Source organism: Protomyctophum parallelum (assembly GCF_964188405.1).
Source record: "Protomyctophum parallelum genome assembly, chromosome: 11".
Classification (NCBI taxonomy): domain Eukaryota; kingdom Metazoa; phylum Chordata; class Actinopteri; order Myctophiformes; family Myctophidae; genus Protomyctophum; species Protomyctophum parallelum.
In genome coordinates this window covers 47,187,029-47,206,170 of record NC_139707.1, presented here as the reverse complement: position 1 = coordinate 47,206,170, position 19,142 = coordinate 47,187,029, and the positions used below count along the sequence as shown (strand labels likewise).

General features: G+C 44.9%; 1 protein-coding gene across 1 annotated transcript in view; it reads right to left on the bottom strand.

Annotated features, from left to right (window-relative positions):
- Positions 1 to 788: 788 nt before the first annotated feature.
- The window catches only part of LOC310867048 (collagen alpha-1(XVIII) chain-like), a gene marked incomplete at its 3' end in the record, with an annotated part of 127,848 nt that continues 109,494 nt past the window's right edge, over positions 789 to 19,142 (bottom strand). Inside the window, exons 3-6 of the mRNA XM_083776841.1 lie at positions 12,716 to 13,281; positions 6,674 to 6,757; positions 5,256 to 5,324; positions 789 to 830 (exon numbers count right to left, since the gene is read on the bottom strand). Coding sequence (XP_083632967.1) covers positions 789 to 830; positions 5,256 to 5,324; positions 6,674 to 6,757; positions 12,716 to 13,281 — 761 coding nt within the window. The remainder of the gene's footprint in view (positions 831 to 5,255; positions 5,325 to 6,673; positions 6,758 to 12,715; positions 13,282 to 19,142) is intronic.

The following is a 19,142-nucleotide window of genomic DNA, read 5'->3' as shown; positions in this document are numbered from 1 at the left end:
ATCATTAACAATAATCAGGGATAATAAATCGTAATTGAAAAACTCGAGTGAGTCATGATGGCGCTGCAGCCCTACAAGGCAGTTGGATGGAACTGGCTTGTTCACTATGACCTTTGACCTCTGGGTCCAAATCAGGAAGAGGGTTGAAGGGTCGAGGGTGAGTGACGGACCGGCCTGTCACTATTATTACATGATCGTCGAATCACAATTATGTGAGATAATCGCAATAATTCTTGACGGTTTAATCCAGTTCTGTCTAGTAGTGACAGAACAAATCTTTCAGAACTCAACTCATGTGTATTATTATTATTTTTTTTTACGTACCCACTCAGTCCAAATTAAACACCCACCCCCCCCCCCCCCCTATTCCCATGCATTGATATAGAACACAAATTGTGTTCTATACTCCCCCCCTGTCAGGTGTAAAGGAGCAACTTGGACACTCGGGCATGAAGGAAGCATGAGTTCAAGTCCGTTGCTCTCCCCTTGTCCCCCATATATGGGGACTAGGTTGGTGGAGGGTGTGTGTAGAGCCCAGGATCACATTAGACGATTGACACAGGGGTGAAAAATGGGTTACAAAATCGTGGATAAAAAATATATTTTAGAAAAAAAAAGAACACAAATTGAGTGAGATATAGATCTGCTATTTTTGGTTACCGCGACACCCACACAACAACTAAGTATAACCCAGGCTTATCTCTCCCATCCATCACCATTAATACCATAATGACACAATGGAAACTCTCCCTCCCCCTCCCCCCCCCCCTCTCTCTCTCTCTCTCTCTCTAAGGCGTGTCTCGTCTTGCGGAGGGCCGATCGAGGTTCTCCTACACAGGGACGTGCACACATAGACATCAAAGGGGGCTTCAGCCCCTGCCCAATTACCCGTCTGTAAAACAACTGCCCTCTCCAGACCACGAATGCAGCGTTTACTACATGGTGAAAGAAATGCAAATGCCCTCCTCTCCTCTCCTCTCCTTTCCATACCATTCAGGAGAATTACTTTTTTTGCTCCTGAACTTGAACACAGTATTTTTGCACACCTGCATCTCCACTAGCTAAAGAGTGCTGTGTTTCCCCCCCCCCCCCGAAAATAGCTGATCTACAAGCTCTCAACGCGTCGCGCAATTTATTAGTCCAAAAGGGCCCTCTTACGGGATTTTAGCCCCCCGGCTCCTACCTCTGTGTACAGACAGACGCTGGGTGGAAACACCTCAGGTGTTTGATAGTTGATACCTGCTTGTTTTTTACAGAATGTTACAGTACGTTATGATTTGAGGGTAAAGAAACGGGCCCCTCCCTCCTGTCCCCCGGCCGGGACGCATGGAAAACCTCCCCTCGTAGTCGGGCTTCAAAGAGGACCATGCAATTAATAATGACAACACTTTGATTAATGCCTAATTTATAGTACATTGGCAGTTTGATTGCATCGTTGCTGATTGAATGTATACATTAGCCATATGGTACAGTGAAGCTGACCCGTCTCTCTCTCTCTCTCTGTCTCTGTCTCTCTCTCTCTGTGTCTCTCTCTCTCTGTCTCTCTCTCTCTCTCTCTCTCTCTGTCTCTCTCTCATTCCCCCCTCCTCCCCCCCAGTCCCTGTACTCCCGTATTAAACTATGATTGAAGCTCCAGTTAAAACAACACAACCAGAAGTGCGTTTGATTCACAGAGTCTAGATTCAAGACTGACATCTGGTTTTTTTCCCCTTTTACTGCCTCTATGTATATACTGTAATTGCGATGGGGCGTGCACTGCGCGCATGTGGACGGGATGGGGCGTTACAGACGATCACGTTTCACCTGGCTCGCCTTTCTCTGAACGACGGGGGAGGACGTGTTGTGGTGGGGGTCAGGGTGTTCATGTGTGTGTGTGTGTGTGTGTGTGTGTGTGTGTGCTATGTGCACAAGAAAGAGCGAGAGACGTAGGCGACAGACAGGAGTTGAAAAAGACAAATGGAGAGAAAGATAGATAGACAAAGAGCAAGTATGAGACGAGTGATGGAGAGAATGTGTGCGTGAGTGTGTGTGTGTGTGTGTGTGTGTGTGACTGTGTGTGTTTTGTCTCTCCAGAAAGATAGCCTAAGAATGCAAAAGTGCCTCTGACCAAACAGTGTGCGTGTGTGCGTGCATGCGTGCGTGCGTGTGTGCGACTGTGCGTGCGTGCGTGCGTGCGTCTGTGTGTTTAGGCGTGCGTCCAGGAGGTGATAAGGCTGCAGTGGATCCAGAATCCACATCCTCATGACAGACAGTGCGGTTCCGTACTTTAGTGCAGACCGGGGTCATTACAGGTGGACAGATTGATTTATCACATTTCTCTCATTTTATCTGCGTTATTAATCAACGCACATCTGAAAGTATAACTCTTTGGTTCCCTTTGCTCTGACTCTGACAGCGTTAGTTCTGCACTTGACCCTTGACCCTATATATACACAGCGTTACACAGGGAGGCCAATCTCTAACCCTGGCGACGTTGGAGACGCATGGCGCTTTGAACGCTGAGCTACAGAGAGTGGAACTCTTAAAGGCTTCAGTTCAACTGATTCTAGATAGACAAGGTTATAAATGTCTCTCTCTCTCTCTCTCTGCCACCTTCTGACTGAATATTCTCAGCAGGGACGTACAGGGAATATATACGAGACAAAACGTATATAGAGGTCGTAATGTCGTAAACCACCCATACTGTCACAGTTGCTCAGTCCTAGACAGTGGAAGGAACAACCAACACTATCTTGAACTTACAGTTGAGCTACTGTACATGCAGGCTCTCAGGCTGTACTATGACAAGCAAGAAGTAAATGTGCAATAACTCTCTGTGCTCTGCAATATGCACTTTGTTGACTGATATTCTTGCCCTACGTTTTTTGTGACGGTAGGTCGCATTTACTATGAAAACCTGAATTTCCGCGTGTCACGTCACACCTCCATATACGTATGGTCACCCCTCGTGACATCGCGCCTCCATATATGGTCACGCCTTGTGACATCACGCCATATATGGAGCTGACCTGTTCTGACATTCCACATGTTGATCCTTCCCCATCCGTCCTTCCTCTTCGATGTCTCCCTTTTTGACTGATGACCTGTCCATTTAAACTCTAGACGGGCCTGTTGGCTGATACCTTTCCATTTAAACTCTAGACAGGCCTGTTGACTGATACCTTTCCATTTAAACTCTAGACGGGCCTGTTGACTGATACCTGTCCATTTAAACTCTAGACGGGCCTGTTGACTGACACCTGTCCATTTAAACTCTAGACGGGCCTGTTGACTGATACCTGTCCATTTAAACTCTAGACGGGCCTGTTGGCTGATACCTGTCCATTTAAACTCTAGACGGGCCTGTTGACTGATACCTGTCCATTTAAACTATATACGGGCCTGTTGGCTGATACCTGTCCATTTAAACTCTAGACGGGCCTGTTGGCTGATACCTGTCCATTTAAACTCTAGACAGGCCTGTTGACTGATACCTGTCCATTTAAACTCTAGACGGGCCTGTTGACTGATACATGTCCATTTAAACTCTAGACGGGCCTGTTGACTGATACCTGTCCATTTAAACTCTAGACGGGCCTGTTGACTGATACCTGTCCATTTAAACTCTAGACGGGCCTGTTGACTGATACCTGTCCATTTAAACTCTAGACGGGCCTGTTGACTGATACCTGTCCATTTAAACTCTAGACGGGCCTGTTGACTGATACCTGTCCATTTAAACTCTAGACGGGCCTGTTGACTGATACCTGTCCATTTAAACTCTAGACGGGCCTGTTGACTGATACCTGTCCATTTAAACTCTAGACGGGCCTGTTGACTGATACCTGTCCATTTAAACTCTAGACGGGCCTGTTGACTGATACCTGTCCATTTAAACTCTAGACGGGCCTGTTGACTGATACCTGTCCATTTAAACTCTAGACGGGCCTGTTGACTGATACCTGTCCATTTAAACTCTAGACGGGCCCGAAACTTCTCGGAATCTGAATGCGATTTAATTTCACTCTACCGTTCACCCTTCGGAAAAGAAGGAATTACAGTTACAATTGGAGCTGAGATGTGAGGTTCCAGCACTCAGAGATACTGTATGTGTGTGCATAGTGTGCACTTGTCCTGTACGTTACTGTATGTGTGTGCATAGTGTGCACTTGTCCTGTACTTTGCAGCAATAAGGAACTGGTGCTGTCTCTCTGACACCACAGGGCACGGAGGGACACTGAGCATGATTATTTATAACCACGGGCACTTCAGTCTCCAGTCCTTTCTGACTGTGCGGTCGCCAAAAATAAATTCCTCCCCTGCCTGACCCGAGGCTAAACTCTTGGCAACTATCGACCTCTTGATGTAAAACAAATCTGTCCCTTATCGTATAAACCAGACGCAGCAGCCCGGGCCGTTCCAGACATCGACTCAGCACTTTCTTATGTCACTCAGGGGACGGAGAGGGCTCGGACGCACGCAGCGTTGCATGAGGAATCAGTGATGGCTGCCGTTACAGTAGTAGAAGTATACTGTAGCAAGGAGATCTGTTTCACAGACGACTCTGGTCTCCTGATAATCATCATCGGGAGCTGCTAATCCCAGCGGTGTCGTCGGCGGTCAGCTGTTTGGATCTCCAGAAAAGCTTTTTATCCCCTGCATTGTGATGTCTGGATTTATAATGTTACATTTGAAGGAATCTGCCCCTAAATGCCAGAAAGGATTTGTTCAAGCCAATCTGATGGGAAACATAAGAGCTACAGAACTACAGTACAATATTAACCCATTTAGACCTACGTTCTACTAAATGTCTTCTAAATCATGACGGTTTTCAGAAAAACCTATGTGTCTATGTCAGTGGTGCTCCGACTATTTCATGTCAAGGACACCAGACATTATATGAAATTGGCCGCCAACCCCCATTTGGAAATATGTTGTTCCAGGGACCCCCCCCCAGAAGCAAAGATTTGAGTTAAAAACGTTCCCTCTGAAAGAATATATTTTTAAAGATTTGCGTCACATTTTCACGATTTTTCTAAAATAGCAGATCTACAAGCTCGTAGCTATGAGCTTGTAGATCTGCTATTTTTCAATAGCTAAAGTATAACAATGGGTTAAGAATCTCATTTCTAAAGAAGACATGTTTCGGGGAGAGAGGAAAAGATCCCAGCCAAAGGAAGGTAAAATTATTTGTTCAACGGCGGAGAATGTAAAAAAAAATTAAATAAAAATATAAATGAAAAGGAACATATTAGTAATGTAGTACTGTTTCATACCGGGACGGGTTTCGGGGGTCCATCTCCTCGTATCGACACCTCGACGCGGCCACTTCCTTCCCCTGAGGCCTGGGAGGGACAGAAGGAGGAGAGAGAGAAAGAAATTATAAAAAATGAACTGAGTGGTGCAACTCCCCTCTCCCCTCTCCCTCTCTCTGTAATTAGCAGGCAACAGTGCAGCACTATCTCTCTCTCTCTCTGTTTCTGGCACAACAGCGCCACTTTTGCCCCTACTGGTACTCTAAACATAGTAACATAGTCCCATCCCATTGCTGTTCCTTGGAGTGGCTGCACCACTCTGTAACTGTATGCAATGCAACAGTGTTAAAACATGTAGAAATGTCTGAGTCCGCACTAATGAAGATGAAGATGAAAGTCAAATTATTGCACGTGTTGTGCAGTTTAAGGCGATTCAGAAGCATACGCGGTGGCTCAGGGGTAGAGTGCCTGGATGGTAACCGTAAGGTTGCCAGTTCAAACCCGGGCTCCCCCAGAGTTACTGTCGAAGTGTCCTTGAGCAAGACACTGAACCCCTAATTGCTCCCGATGTGCTAGTTGGTGCCTTGCATGGTTTCCGCTGCCATCGGTGTATGAATGGGTGAATGTAATGCACAATCTCTGTAAAGCGCCTTGGATAAAGGCGCTATATAAATGCACCATTTACAGTTTATACTGTATAAACCCAGCACTCACATCAAACGGAGCAGAAAACCATGTATCCGTTGGAAAATGTGGGGATAAAAAAATCCCCACAGCGCATGTTCGCCCGGCATCCACAGGGCGAACACACGCAGACTGTCCACTGAGAGCATAATTAAAAGAAAGGCTGAAACAGCTGTGAATGGGGAAATCACGGGCGATGAGAGGCCACACAAACACATCCCGCGGTGGGGGAGGCCTGTCATTTTGCACCTGGAGTTTGTTTTTCCCCCCATTTAATCCAAACAACATCTGAAGACTGAGTGATAAAACACACAGGAAAATCTGTTTTGTGTGTGTGTGTTTTTTTGAGTGGTGCAACGACTCCAAGGAACAGCAATGTCCGTGTCCGCCTATGTATGTGTTAATGAGCATGACTATTAGTACCAGTAGGGGTGCTGTTGTGCCAGAAACAGAGAGAGAGAGAGAGAGAGAGAGAGAGAGAGAGAGAGAGAGGAGATGGGAGTTGCACCACTCAGTTCACACAGGTGTGATTTTTCTTTTGTATTCTTGCTCACAAGCTATGTGAGCGTCTGCCATGTGGGGCCAGTGCGTTGTTGACGTGGATGTGTACAGTCAACCACTGACCGGCTGCAATGGGACACCTGTGTTTGTGTGTACTGTACGTGTGATCTGTTACAGTAGGTCACCTGTGTCTCACTGATTTTTTTTTTTTGGGGGGGGGGGGGGGGTTCTGGGGTTTTTTCCCCCTCACTCACCACGTCAGAGTCGTCTTCGTCGTCTTCACAGTGTCGCTGCGCTGCGCGGGCGTTTCCTACCACTCTGAGCTCCGAGATCCGTCCCTGGAAACACAAACACACACACACACACACACACACACACAGAAATGAGACACCAGTGAGTGAGAGAGGACCCCGGAAATAAATAAAAACTTACAGTATTGTAGGAATCTCCACTTTGAGAGCAGCGGTAATGTACATTTAACTTAAACCATTCTGACCTGAGATCAGATTCTAAAAATGTCTTCTACATCCTGACAGTTTTCTGAAAAAGCTATGTTTCTATGTCAGTGGTTCTTCGATTTTTCAAAAATAGCAGACCTACAAGCTATTTTTCAATAGCTAAAGCATAACATAACTACAAAACATACATTGACCACTTTGGCCCTATATATACACTTTGTCCATTTGAAAATAGCCGATCTACAAGATCACACTCCCTGCACACTGTGACTCGACGCAACAAAACCTACTGTCAAATGAGGATGTGTCATATTGTGTCTGCACTGCCTGCTTCTCACACAGACACACGCACACACGCACGCACTCATACACACAGTACTTGCTTACATTAGTCTAAACATCTACGCGCAGATAAACACAGACTGATCTCTGTGAACTGCCGGCTTCCTGCTACGTGGGAACACGTTTTTTAGGGAATCCCCACCTTTGCAGAAAATCAGAGGTTCTATTGATACCGTATGCAGCAGACTGAATAATGAGCCCGCTGCGTCGGAAATGACACTATCTTTATATCCCTATCTCTGCTCTCTCTCTCACAGCCTCCTGCTGAACGGACGTTCTCACGCAGGAAGGGACTTGTTTGGCGGCGTCCATTAATGCTACAGTATCTCCACAGCGATCAACAGACCATTAGCTTTGACACCAAAAGAGTGATTGTTCCCTCGTTCAACATGATGAATTATCCCAGTGTCTCAAGTTGACTCCATGAGGCCGAGTTATTGTCGTGAAATATAGCTTTTCGAATAGACCTTTGATGCAGATGTGAGTGACCCGTCACTTAAGAGTTCCAAACCTTGTCACAAGCCCTTAAAGTTTAATGAGTTACCAGCTTATACAGTATCTAATGCATCCGTATCTTTGGATCCATATCTTTTTGTGATTTTGCGCTGTATGAAAAGGTCAGTTTCTGAATGGAATGATTCGGACAATCCACTTTTTCTCGTGATATTTTTTATTTAAAAAACGAAAATCTTCAGAGAAAGGGCCTGCTTAAAAGTAGGAGGTTATTCAGTTTGTACGACATTGGCTGTATACCCTCTGTACAAAAATATCTTCCAAACAAACCAAATCCCCAAGTTTGTATTATAAATGCATGAGATAAATATTTAGAGCTTTTCTGGGGCTTTATTTGATTATAGGAGGATGACATTCTCACAAGACCCCCCTATAAGTCGTGGAGCAGACAGAGAGGTCACCTAATTACACCCAGTTCTGACCCCGGAGGCAAGGTTAACCCATTCTGGGCGGGAACCCCTTTGGGTGTTTTAAGCATTACGTTATGCTTTAGCCATTGGAAAATAGCAGATCTACAAGCTCATAGCGCGCCACCGAGTTACGAGCTTGTAGGTCTGCTATTTTTTTGAAAAATCTTGAAAATGTGTTGCAAATCTTTGAATATGTATATTCTTTCAGAGCGAAGGTTTTTAACTCAAATCTTTGCTTCTTGGGGGGGGGGGGGGGGGGGGGTCACTGGAACAACATATTTTCAGATGGGGGTCGGCGGCCAAATACATATATTTTCGGGGGTCCTTGACATGAAAATGTTTGAGAACGACTGACATAGAAACAGAGGTTTTTCAGGAAACTGTCAGGATTTAGAAGACATTTCGTCTAAAGGGGGCTAAGCTCCCTGTTGCTTCATATATGCTGTCTCTCACGGTACAGTAGCGACAAGAGAGTGCGTCACATAATCAGTCACTTTATTTGTATATTACTTTTCAAAACAGAACTGTGTGTCTTGAAGGACAAATTGACAGCTGACTGGGTGAAAGTTCCGTTGGGACAAAATCCCTTCAACATAATTTGGCCTTGTTATAACAACAGAGGGGGGGGTCTGGGGGTCCTTGAGGGGGTTCTCAGAGGGGGATCTGGGGGTCCTTGAGGGGGTTCCAGGGGGGGGGGGGGTCTGGGGGTCCTTGAGGGGGTTCCAGGGGGTCCCCAGCAAAATGAGAAACAGATTTAACCCTATTTATTTTATTCTTCGGAAATGTGAAAAAACTATTGTGAGACGTGTTGGAATAATTTTTAACGTCTTCTCTTCCCTGACATAGATGATTTTCAAACGGGGGGTCCGCGGCATAAAACCTATTCCATCTGGGCGGTCCTTTGACATAAAAAAACACCACTGTGTTGCAGTATGAGAACAGTATGAGAACAGTCACATTTATACCAATGCAGATCCTTGTGTACAGTAAACGAAAACGAAGTGTGAAAAAACCATCACATCCCCAATTAACCCACTTTGACCTGAGGACGATTCTACTAAATGTCTTCCTGACGAATCCTGACAGTTCTCTGAAAAACCCTCTGTTTCTACAGTATGTGTCAGTTGTGTTCAAACAGTTTCACGTCAAGGACCCCCAAACATATCTGTAATTGGCCGCCGAGCCCCATCTGAAAATATGTTGTTCCAGGGACCCTCCACCAGAAGCAAAGATTGTGCAACGATTTGTGCCACGTTTTCACGATAAAAATAAATAAATAGCAGATCTACAAGCTCGTAGCGTGCCACTCGGTGGCACGCTACGGGCTTGTAGATCTGCTATTTTTCAATAGCTAAATTATAACATAATGTTTAAAACACCAAAACATGTCATACAGCCTCCTGGTGAAACAGGGTAGTATATAAACTATATTTGTCAGCAGCCCATTATTTATCTGTTGAACTTTGTCCAAAGAATTCTTCATTTAGGATGAAAGAGCTTTCCTCTTATCAGCCACAGACAAAGAAGTAAAGCCCTCTGTATGTTTCCTTTTCATGTCTCCGTTCCATATCTCTCTCATCAAAGCTTCATTCATGATTCACTCCCCGAGGGAAGTGGATTGTTGCTTCCACAACTCTCCAAGAATGAGGCATTTATCTAAATAATTATGAAAGTCTGGAGTTTTATGTACATCCAATTATCCCCTTAACTAGTCGATAAAGCTATTCCTGACGTAAATTAATTACCAAAGCACTAATTAAACAAAACAGTTTAATCAGCAATGAACGTGACGTGTGTGAGTCAACTCTTAAGGTATAGTGAAGTTATAAACGGTATATCTACAGTAATTGGGTTTTTTTGGGGGGGTTTTGTAACGATTTTGTAATCCCAATGATTACAGTAATTGTTTCTGTCACGATCTGCTGTGATCAAAATGCTTTCGTTACATCAAAGCAAATCGTAGCTACAACCTGTTCTTTTTTTTTTTCAATTTTCCAGAGGCAGTCTGTCTGTTAGTATACTCCTATAGCCTTGTTTTCTTTTTTCAAATGATATTTAATATTTAAGTTGTTTCTCCTCATAATGCTGTTGGGTTTTCGTTATACTGTACATACAGTAGATTGCATTACATTACGGTTCTGCACATAAACCCATTGAATAGTCCCCGTTGATGCTAAGGGGTTTTAATGAGGGTTAGTGTCAGTGGTGGAAAGTACTGTACTTAATTACAATTTTGAGGAATTTGTACTTTACTTGAGTATTTCCAATTTCCAGTACTTTTACTACTACTCCACTACATCTCGGAGCCAAAATTTGTACTTTTACTTCAGTACAGTTATTTGAAAACTTTAGTTACTAGTTACTTTGGAGATTTCAACCCTATACATTTCGGCCATTTGAAAATAGCCGATCTACAAGCTCACAATGCGTCACATTGTGAGCTTGTAGACCAGAATAGATTTTCTACACATTTTGAATTTGTGAGATGTGACATTCTGCAATATGAGTAGTTTTTACTTTTAGTACTTTAAGTACATTTTGATGCAGATACTTTTGTACTTTTGTACTTTTTACATTTTCAATTCCGGTACTTTTACTTGTAACGAAGTACTTCTAAATTGCAGTATTGGTACTTTTACTTTAAGTAAAACAATTGAGTACTTTTTTCCACCATGAGTGGTTAGCGTGTGTCTCTCTTTTTTTATATATATATTTTTTTTATCCCACGATAACCCATTTTCACCCCTGTGTCAATCATCTAATGTGATCCTGGGCTCTACACACCCTCCACCAACCTAGTCCCCATATATGGGGGACATGGGGAGAGCAACGGACTTGAACTCATGCTTCCTTCATGCCTGAGTGTCCAAGTTGCTCCTTTACACCTGACAGGGGGGAGTTTCCCTGGTTGGACGTAGCGTGGAAGGAACACGTTATTCCAACCAGTTCCTTTCCCCTCCATCAGGCGCCCCGGCTGGCCAGGGGGAGGCAGTATAGTGTGTCTCTCTCTTTAACCCAAACTAAACACCCTGGTGTACTTTTTCTCAAAACACGAGAATGCATCCGAGAGCGAGTGGAGTTGACCCCCAGACCCCCAGGCTGTGGGGGGGTCCTAGACTATTTCTGCTTTACACTGCTGAGTTGTGTAACCAAAAGGCCAGGCCACACCGAGGGTCAGCGTGCACCTGTCTGCCTGTGTTTACTGACCACAGCTCTGGGGGTCAAGAGGTGGCTGGAGGTCAGGGGGTCAGCGGCCGGGGGTTTACAAGCGTCTCCAAACGAGCAGGAGTTGATTGCACCCCCGACGGCGAGGCACTAGCAATTATCTCTAGTCTGCTATGAACCCTCCAGAGGCCCAGATGTCTGCGCTGGGATTCGGAGCGGGCCAATTTGGGCCAATCAAATCACACAGGAGTTTAATCCAGTAACACAGACCCGACAGCTCCCGGTCCACCGGGTCGGTCCCGACTGGGAAACAGTCAAAAAGGTATAAAGCTATTCTGAACTCTGACCCAAATTCACTCGGTCTGCAGCCGACTGTCGGTTTTAACCACTTTAAGCCCGGTTATATTTTTATAAGTTAACCCATTTTGACCTGAGATCAGATTCTAAGAATGTCTTCTACATCCTGACAGTTCTCTGAAGAAGCTATGTTTCTATGTCAGTCGTTCTTTGATTTTTCAAAAATAGCAGACCTATACAAGCTCGTATACAAGCTCATAGCTTGTAGATCTGCTATTTTTCAATAGCTAAAGCATAACATAATGCTAACACCAAAATGGGTTAATGTTGTACTGATGGTCTCACATGGTAAAAACATATCAATACTTTTGAAGCTGTATAATGACCAAAATAGGGACACCAGGTTGAAAGCGGATAAGTTAATTTTAGCCAGTGTTTACGTGAGTGATTTTCTTCCAGAGATAAAGAATTTGTTTTGTTTTTAAGCATCCTAAATTCTGTTTGCCTTGCGAGGCAGGAAACGCCACCGGTAAAGAAACTCGTCTCAAGGTGAAACCCTCTCTTTAACCCTTTCCTTTCCTCAGGATATAAATATAACCTCACATCCTGGTTGTTCAAAGCATCGACCTCTCACGTCTACGTCAACAAGGACCAGTTGAAACGGACTTCTGTATAATTATGTAACGTGGTTAATAGTGCTTCCACTTGCCCAGGCATTATATTGTATTGTGATCCAGTGTTCTGTGACTTTAAGAGTCCAGGCGGTTGCCTTTAAGGAAATGACGTAACCTACCGCACTTCCTATTTCATACTGGCTTTGAAAGCGGTAGGTTGTGTTTATTTTGTTCTGCAGATTGTTTACATATGTACCTATGTACCCAAGGTTGTTAAGACACATACTGTGTTCTCATGGTACTGCATCTGCTTTATTTCCAGCAAATGTAATGTGGAAAACATACGAGTCAGAGCAGAGCAGTGATTGCCTCGTTGTCTTTTGTGCAGAATAAATCTACTCACTGCTGAGATCCTGGTCTATGGTGCTTCATATAACACGTCTGTTACACATACATACCAGGAACTTGTCCGGGTCGGGTTAGTTCTGTATACATACCAGGAACTTGTCCGGGTCGGCGCCTCCCGCCTGCCCCACGAACACGCCGGCGCCCGCCTCCAGCTCCATGTCGTCGGGCGACCTCTCGAAGCGCTTCACCTGCGCGTCGGCGTCGCAGTTGAGGTAGAAGAACACCCGCTCGTCCTCCACGGCGATGGCGAAGCGCGTCCACTTGTCCCGCAGCGAGGGCACGGCGAAGCGGGCCGCCTCGTAGGACTCCAGCGAGTCGGGCTCCGTGTAGTACAGCACCACGTCCTGCTGCTTGCCGCCCCCGGGGCCCGGGGCCGGGCGCACCGCCGACAGCTTGACGGCCACGTACATGATGCGCTGGGAGCCGTCCGTCAGGGAGAAGACCACGCCGCCGCGGTCCGACGTGGGCATCAGGTGGAAGACCACGCTGAAGTCCCGGTAGAAGGGGTTGGGCAGGTGGGCGCGCGCCAGCTGGCCCGTGTTGGCCTCGGGCCCGAACACGTAGCTGGGCCGGCCGTCGGGCCCGTCGTAGACCGTGGTGATCTCAGGCGGGGGAGGGTCTCCGATCAGCTGCAGCAGGGAGACGCCGCTCTCTTCTATTGGAGGAGACAAGACAGGACGTGAGGTCACGGCGTGGAAACACAGGTAAGCGATAGAGCCGTCGCAGTCCCGCCCCCTTTCATGACGACGCCACGCCAGGCCCAGGAAATAGTTCCCACAATGCATGTGTCCTCATAGACATTTAAAAACATTTATTTAAAGACCTTTTAAGCGTCGTACGAAGCCAACTCGAGTCGTGACAAATCATGACAACACACACAATATTTTGGACCAAACAAATAATTACAAATTACAAACCAAACCAAACAAAAACAACAAAAAAAGTGTTGTAACCTGCCATTTTCTTCTTCTTTCTAATTATTTGTTTGGCCCAAAACATTGTGTCACAACTCCAGTTGTCTTTGTCCGCGGCGTAAACGTCTTTAAATAAATACTTTCTGAAAAGTCTATGAGGAAAATGAACAGGGAATTATTTTCCGGGTCTCTGGAGGGGGCGGGGCTGTGGGGACGCTCTATGGGGGCATAGACATAAAAAGGTAGACCCCTCCTCCTCCTCCTCCGGTTCTGGGGCGATGTGTGTATCGTATGGCGGCTGACATTTTGGTTTCCATTATGGCAGAGTTGCCATTCAAAGTCACTACTGGGCTGGGCCAATCACAGTGCATCTTCTCCGGGACTTGTCAGAATCTAGGGTGCGCACCCTAGATTATGACAAGTCCCGGTGGAGCATAGGGCATTCACTTCTAGTCATTTTTACTAGTTGACTAGTTGCTTAGTCGACTAGTAACTTTTTTTATTTTATTTGTACATTTAAAAACTGTGTACATTGGTGACTATACCTATAATCTACCTGATCTTGAGGCCTACAAAAAATAAAAAATAAAAAATAAATATTTTTTCTTAACTAAAACTTAACTTTCTCAACTAGTATCAACAAAGGTGGACTAGTGGATTTACTAGTTGCTTAATGCCCTATAGCGGAGCCTGATTGGCCAGTAGTCACTGTGAGTGGCAGCATGTTGGAGTTCATATTGAACTCCAAGATGGCGGAACCTCCATAAGGTCACTGCAATGAACCGCAGCGGCCAAGGAGGTCTCTAGGTTTCTATAACTATGGCGATGCATTCTTTATAAGGGGAGGGGCTGCATGGCAATGGGTTCTTTAGAAGGGGAGGGGCTGCATGGCGGTGGGTTCTTTAGAAGGGGAGGGGCTGCATGACAATGGGTTCTTTATAAGGGGAGGGGCTGCATTGCAGGGAATCAGTGTTAGAGAGAGGGGCTCTATTAGTTTGTTGGGGAGGTATAGGTGGACTTGTAGATCAGATCGTTTGTTGGGGAGGTATAGGTGGACTTGTAGATCAGATCGTCTGTGTGTGATGGACACGGTCGTCTGATAAGACAGTGTGACCGTGAAAGTGCTCGCGATCAGCAATGACTTCTTTGGCTCCTCCCTTCTTCAAACATTGTGATGCTTAAAAGGAGAATTTCATGCTAGAAGGCTTTCTTACCTTCATTTTGTAGTTGTTATGTCCACACCAAAGAGGTCCAGGTGTTATTTTGTGCAAAAGCGAATTATTGGCTATTTCCCCTAGCATAAGCCCTCAATTAATTGAATTGAATTGAATTGAATTGAATTGCATTGAATTGAATGGGGCATTGGGGTGTTGTGCTAATTTGTTTATTTCCATCGCTCAAAAATATATATATTTTTTAAATATATCCTCTCTTCATAATGTAAATAGTATCCCAAGCGGCACACTTTACTACTTATTTCAATGGAAATAAGTGGATTAGCACAAAAACCCAACTCCCATTGAGGATAATGCACTTTTTCACAAAATAATACCTGGACCTCTTTGGTGGAGACAACTACAAATAAAGGCAGGAAAGCCTTCGAGTCTGAAATTCTCCTTTAAGCCACGCGTCACATTGACACAAAAGGTAGAGATCACATTTCAATATGTCATCAATGCTAATCACAGCTGCTGTGCTCAAAGATCAAACACAGCCGTGCCAGCGTAATACTAATATAATAATACATATAATAATAATGTTCTCGCACGGTAGAATTCAGAGTGTTAACTCCTGAGTGAAAAATTGGACCTGCGAGGGTGTTGACCCGACAGAGAGAGAGAGCTGGACATCCCCAAAAAAGGCAACGTATAGCGGTCAGCTCCACCATGACACACACACACACACACACACACACACACACACACACACACACACACACACACACACACACACACACACACACACACACACACACACACACACACACACCCTCACACACACACACACACACACACACACACACACAGCCCCCACTATTGTTTCTGTCCGTGAGATCAAACACGCACCCTGCTGTCGGTCTTTCAAGGAAACCTGTATACGGTACGGTACAAAATATCTCTAAAAAACACCATTTAGAATTGCAAATGAATGAATTATCATGAGATCAATGACAGAATAAGAGTTGCTGCATGATCGACGTGATATTCTCCGAATTGCTATTCCAAATCGAAAACTCAAAATATTCTCTCCAATGGTCAAACTATAGTACGCAGAAGCAAAGATTTGAGTTAAAAACGTTCGATCTGAAAGAATATATATTCAAAGATTTGCACCACATTTTCACGATTTTTCAAAAATAGCAGACTTACAAGCTCATAGCGCGGCACTCGGTGCCGCGCTATGAGCTTGTAGATCAGATTTTTCCTTTTTAAACATAATACCAAAAGGTATTTCTCGCCCAAAATGGGTTCATCAGAACGAGAGACGTCCTGAGAAACGTGACAAACACAAAGAGAGTCAACGTGTACCCATCTCCATTTCCTTTCGTGGTGTCCATGTTTTCAAGGCCCTGTTTTAGCCGGGCCCGGTATACCGTGCATGCTTTCTCTTCACCGGGTTCAAGGACAATGAAGAAGGAATGTGTAGAGGAGGAAACATAAATAAATAAAAAGGTTGAACTGGAGATATATACAGTTAACGCTCACAATCACTGTTTTGGCGACGGTGGTGGTGTACTGTATATATACTGTAAGTGATACAGTTTTCTTGTTCTTTGAAGAGACGCGGTGGGATGTCCGTCACCCCCGATGACTAATGTGACAGTTTGTATCGTTTGGTTCAAAGACCCCCCCCCCCCTAGAAGTGGAGATCACTGGGGGACCCCAGGTGGGTTTGTTGAAAGTCAAAACACAAGAGGTATTCAGCATGTGTGTGTGTGTGTGTGTGTGTGTGTGTGGCCTCTACGCAGCGCGCTGCTCAAATCAGACCCAGGGGTATGCTGAAGTCTGTACTGTACTGTACTGTACTGTACTGTACTGCAGGGGTTCTCAACCCGTGGGTCGCGACCGCTCTGGGGGTCGCCAAATTATTCTGGGGGGTCCCCAAATTATTTTCGTTTATTTTTTTGCAACTGAATGGCTGTAAAATGGAAATGAAGAGTTTACATATAGTATACACATAGTACATGCATGTACTGTACTGTACTGTACTGTATTCCAAAATACAAATACAAAATACAATACAATAAATACAAAGCTGTCGCAATTAAACCAGGACCAAGTACAGCTCTAAAAAGACACTATTATTTTCTGCAGATGTTCTGCTTTTATGAAACACAGGACGGTAGCGAAGAGCGAAACGCCACAGTTCAGTCATAGTCAATTTTCGCAAATTGCAATTAAGTAATATGGCAATCTTTACTAACTGGAAGATTAGACCTGCAAGACCGTAGAATTAACCGCACACATTTAGCCCATTTTGGGGCGGGAACCCCTTTTGGTGTTAGCATTATGTTATGCTTTTTAGCTATTGAAAAATAGCAGACCTACAAGCTACATAGCGCGCCACCGAGTGGCGCGCTATGTAGCTTGTAGGTCTGCTATTTTTGAAAAATCGAAGAACGACTGACATGGAAACATAGCTCTTTCAGAAAACTGTCAGGATGTAGAAGAACATTTTTAGAATCTGATCTCAGGTCAAAGTGGATTAAATTAAATCACCCAGAGCATTAAAAACACAGATTTGGGATCAGCCTCTTATAGGAAGAAGACTTGGCGTGCGTCCATGGAGGTTGTGTGGTTGATGTGATGACACACAATGAATAAATTGTCACTTTTTTTTTTTTTTTACCAGACCCACTCGTCTCACAGCAGATGTTTGGCTCTGATAAAGAGACACCCCCCGAAGGGGGGGGGGGGGGGGGCTTCAGTAGACCTGCATTCACACACAAGTCCACACAAGCAGCCACAACCTGCTGCCTCCCCTCGCCATGTTATTATAATCATAATAAATATCATGACACACATATCTATCTATCTATCTATCTATAGGGAAGTCTCTGTACATACTGTACTGTACGTCTGTAATCCACGTAACTCGAGAACCGTTCGCCCCACCGACTTCAAATTCCACCCTCACAAATGGTAAATGGTGCATTTATATAGCGCCTTTATCCAAGGCGCTTTACATAGATTGGTGCATCACATTCACCCATTAACACACATTCATACACCTTTACATAGATTGTGCATTACATTCACCCATTCACACACACACACATTCACACACCTTTACATACTGTGCATTGCATTCACCCATTCACACACACATTCACACACCTTTACATAGACTGTGCATTGCATTCACCCATTCACACACACATTCACACACCTTTACATAGATTGTGCATTACATTCACCCATTCACACACATTCACACACCTTTACATAGACTGTGCATTACATTCACCCATTCACACACACATGCATACACCTTTACATAGATTGTGCATTACATTCACCCATTCATACACCTTTACATAGATTGTGCATTACATTCACCCGTTCACACACACACATTCATTCACCGATGGCGGCAGAAACCATGCACGGCACCGACCAGCACATCAGGAGCAATTAGGGGTTCAGTGTCTTGCTCAAGGACACTTCGACACTAACTCTGGGGGAGCCCACAGGGTTCGAACCGGCAACCCTGAGGTTACCATCCAGCCACTCTACCGCTGAGCCACCTCCGCCCCCAGGGAATGCACTGCAGTGCCCGGTTCCGAGGTTCGTCGGATAGCCCGGTTGTCCAGATAGAACCGGTACAAAAACCTCTGCCCGGTCTCTGGACCTGGTCACCCCCTAACTCTCCATATATGGAGCTGGCCTGTTTCTGACATCACAATGCTTGTTCTGACATCACAATGCTTGTTCTGACATCACAATGCTTGTTGATCTGACATCACAATGCTTGTTCTGACATCACAATGATTGTTCTGACATCATTCACAATGCTTGTTCTGACATCACAATGCTTGTTCTGACATCACAATGATTGTTCTGACATCATTCACAATGCTTGTTCTGACATCTGCATACACTCCATATTTGGCCAAGCCTGACAAAGAACTCCATATATGGGCATAAAAAGGGACACAGACAGAATCTGCAGTTGATTTTGAAACCAAACACTGCGAAAGAACAAACCTCAAAGATGAACGCACTGCTGCTGTAGAAACGGTCACCTTTTGAACTTAAAGTAAACACTGGACTCCGTTGTGGCAACGACGACTCGGTAATGCCCGTCATTGGCTGTGCATGAGTTGGCAGCAGACTAGCGGGGTGAAGATAAGATAATTGACTTGCTGCGAGTCAAAATGAGGTGGAATGTGGCGACACTTCTCCCAAAACAGAGGGCAGAGTTGTCTTTCACATCGTCATATAGTGTTCCATGATGAGCACACATTTCCAAAGGGAAATCGAGCCTTTAATTCTCTCCTATGCACGTACTGTACTGTACACAGTCGTACATACAGTAGTACATTTCCACCATAATATCACCTCTCACTCCCCTGTGGTTCCATCATCTGATCATCGGATGT